Source organism: Myotis brandtii, unplaced genomic scaffold (assembly GCF_000412655.1).
Source record: "Myotis brandtii unplaced genomic scaffold, ASM41265v1 scaffold1234, whole genome shotgun sequence".
Lineage (NCBI taxonomy): Eukaryota > Metazoa > Chordata > Mammalia > Chiroptera > Vespertilionidae > Myotis > Myotis brandtii.
In genome coordinates this window covers 978,659-979,200 of record NW_005354309.1, presented here as the reverse complement: position 1 = coordinate 979,200, position 542 = coordinate 978,659, and the positions used below count along the sequence as shown (strand labels likewise).

The window sequence follows — 542 nt, the reverse complement described above, 5'->3', positions numbered from 1 at the left end:
CCGGCGATGGCCCTGGCCCTGCGGACCGGGCTGACACCTTTCGGCCTAATGCACCTGACCTCGCCGGGGAACGTCTCTGCACCCCGCTGGCCCTGGGGGTCCATCTCCGGGGGAGGACACCCGAGGCCCATGCTTAGGGTGTGGCCCCGGCGTGCACCCCGGCCTCGGATGCACAACCTGCTCCTGCTACCACGCCGGCCACCTGGGGAACGTCTCTGCACCCCGCTGGCCCTGGGGGTCCATCTCCGGGGGAGGACACCCGAGGCCCATGCTTAGGGTGTGGCCCCGGCGTGCACCCCGGCCTCGGATGCACAACCTGCTCCTGCTACCACGCCGGCCACCCACACCTAATGCTGAGCCCCTGTTCTTGGGTCCGATGCAAGGCTTATCCAACAACAGGGTACTTTTATCAGCTGCAAGCATTGTGCCGAGCGTTTTAAGTGTCTTCTCTGATTGGCCACAACTCTGGGAAGTTGGCAGTCATTGCCCCCATTTTGCAGGTGAAGAAACTGAGGCCAGGAAAATGAAGGAGTTTGCCCAAA

General features: G+C 63.5%; 1 protein-coding gene across 1 annotated transcript in view; it reads left to right on the top strand.

Annotated features, from left to right (window-relative positions):
* The first annotated feature begins 250 nt into the window (after positions 1–250).
* Positions 251–542, top strand: part of PIN1 (peptidylprolyl cis/trans isomerase, NIMA-interacting 1) — a 10,991-nt gene continuing 10,699 nt past the window's right edge. The window contains exon 1 of the mRNA XM_014533969.1: positions 251–378. Within this exon, the coding sequence (XP_014389455.1) occupies positions 351–378 (28 nt within the window). The 5' untranslated portion in view covers positions 251–350. The remainder of the gene's footprint in view (positions 379–542) is intronic.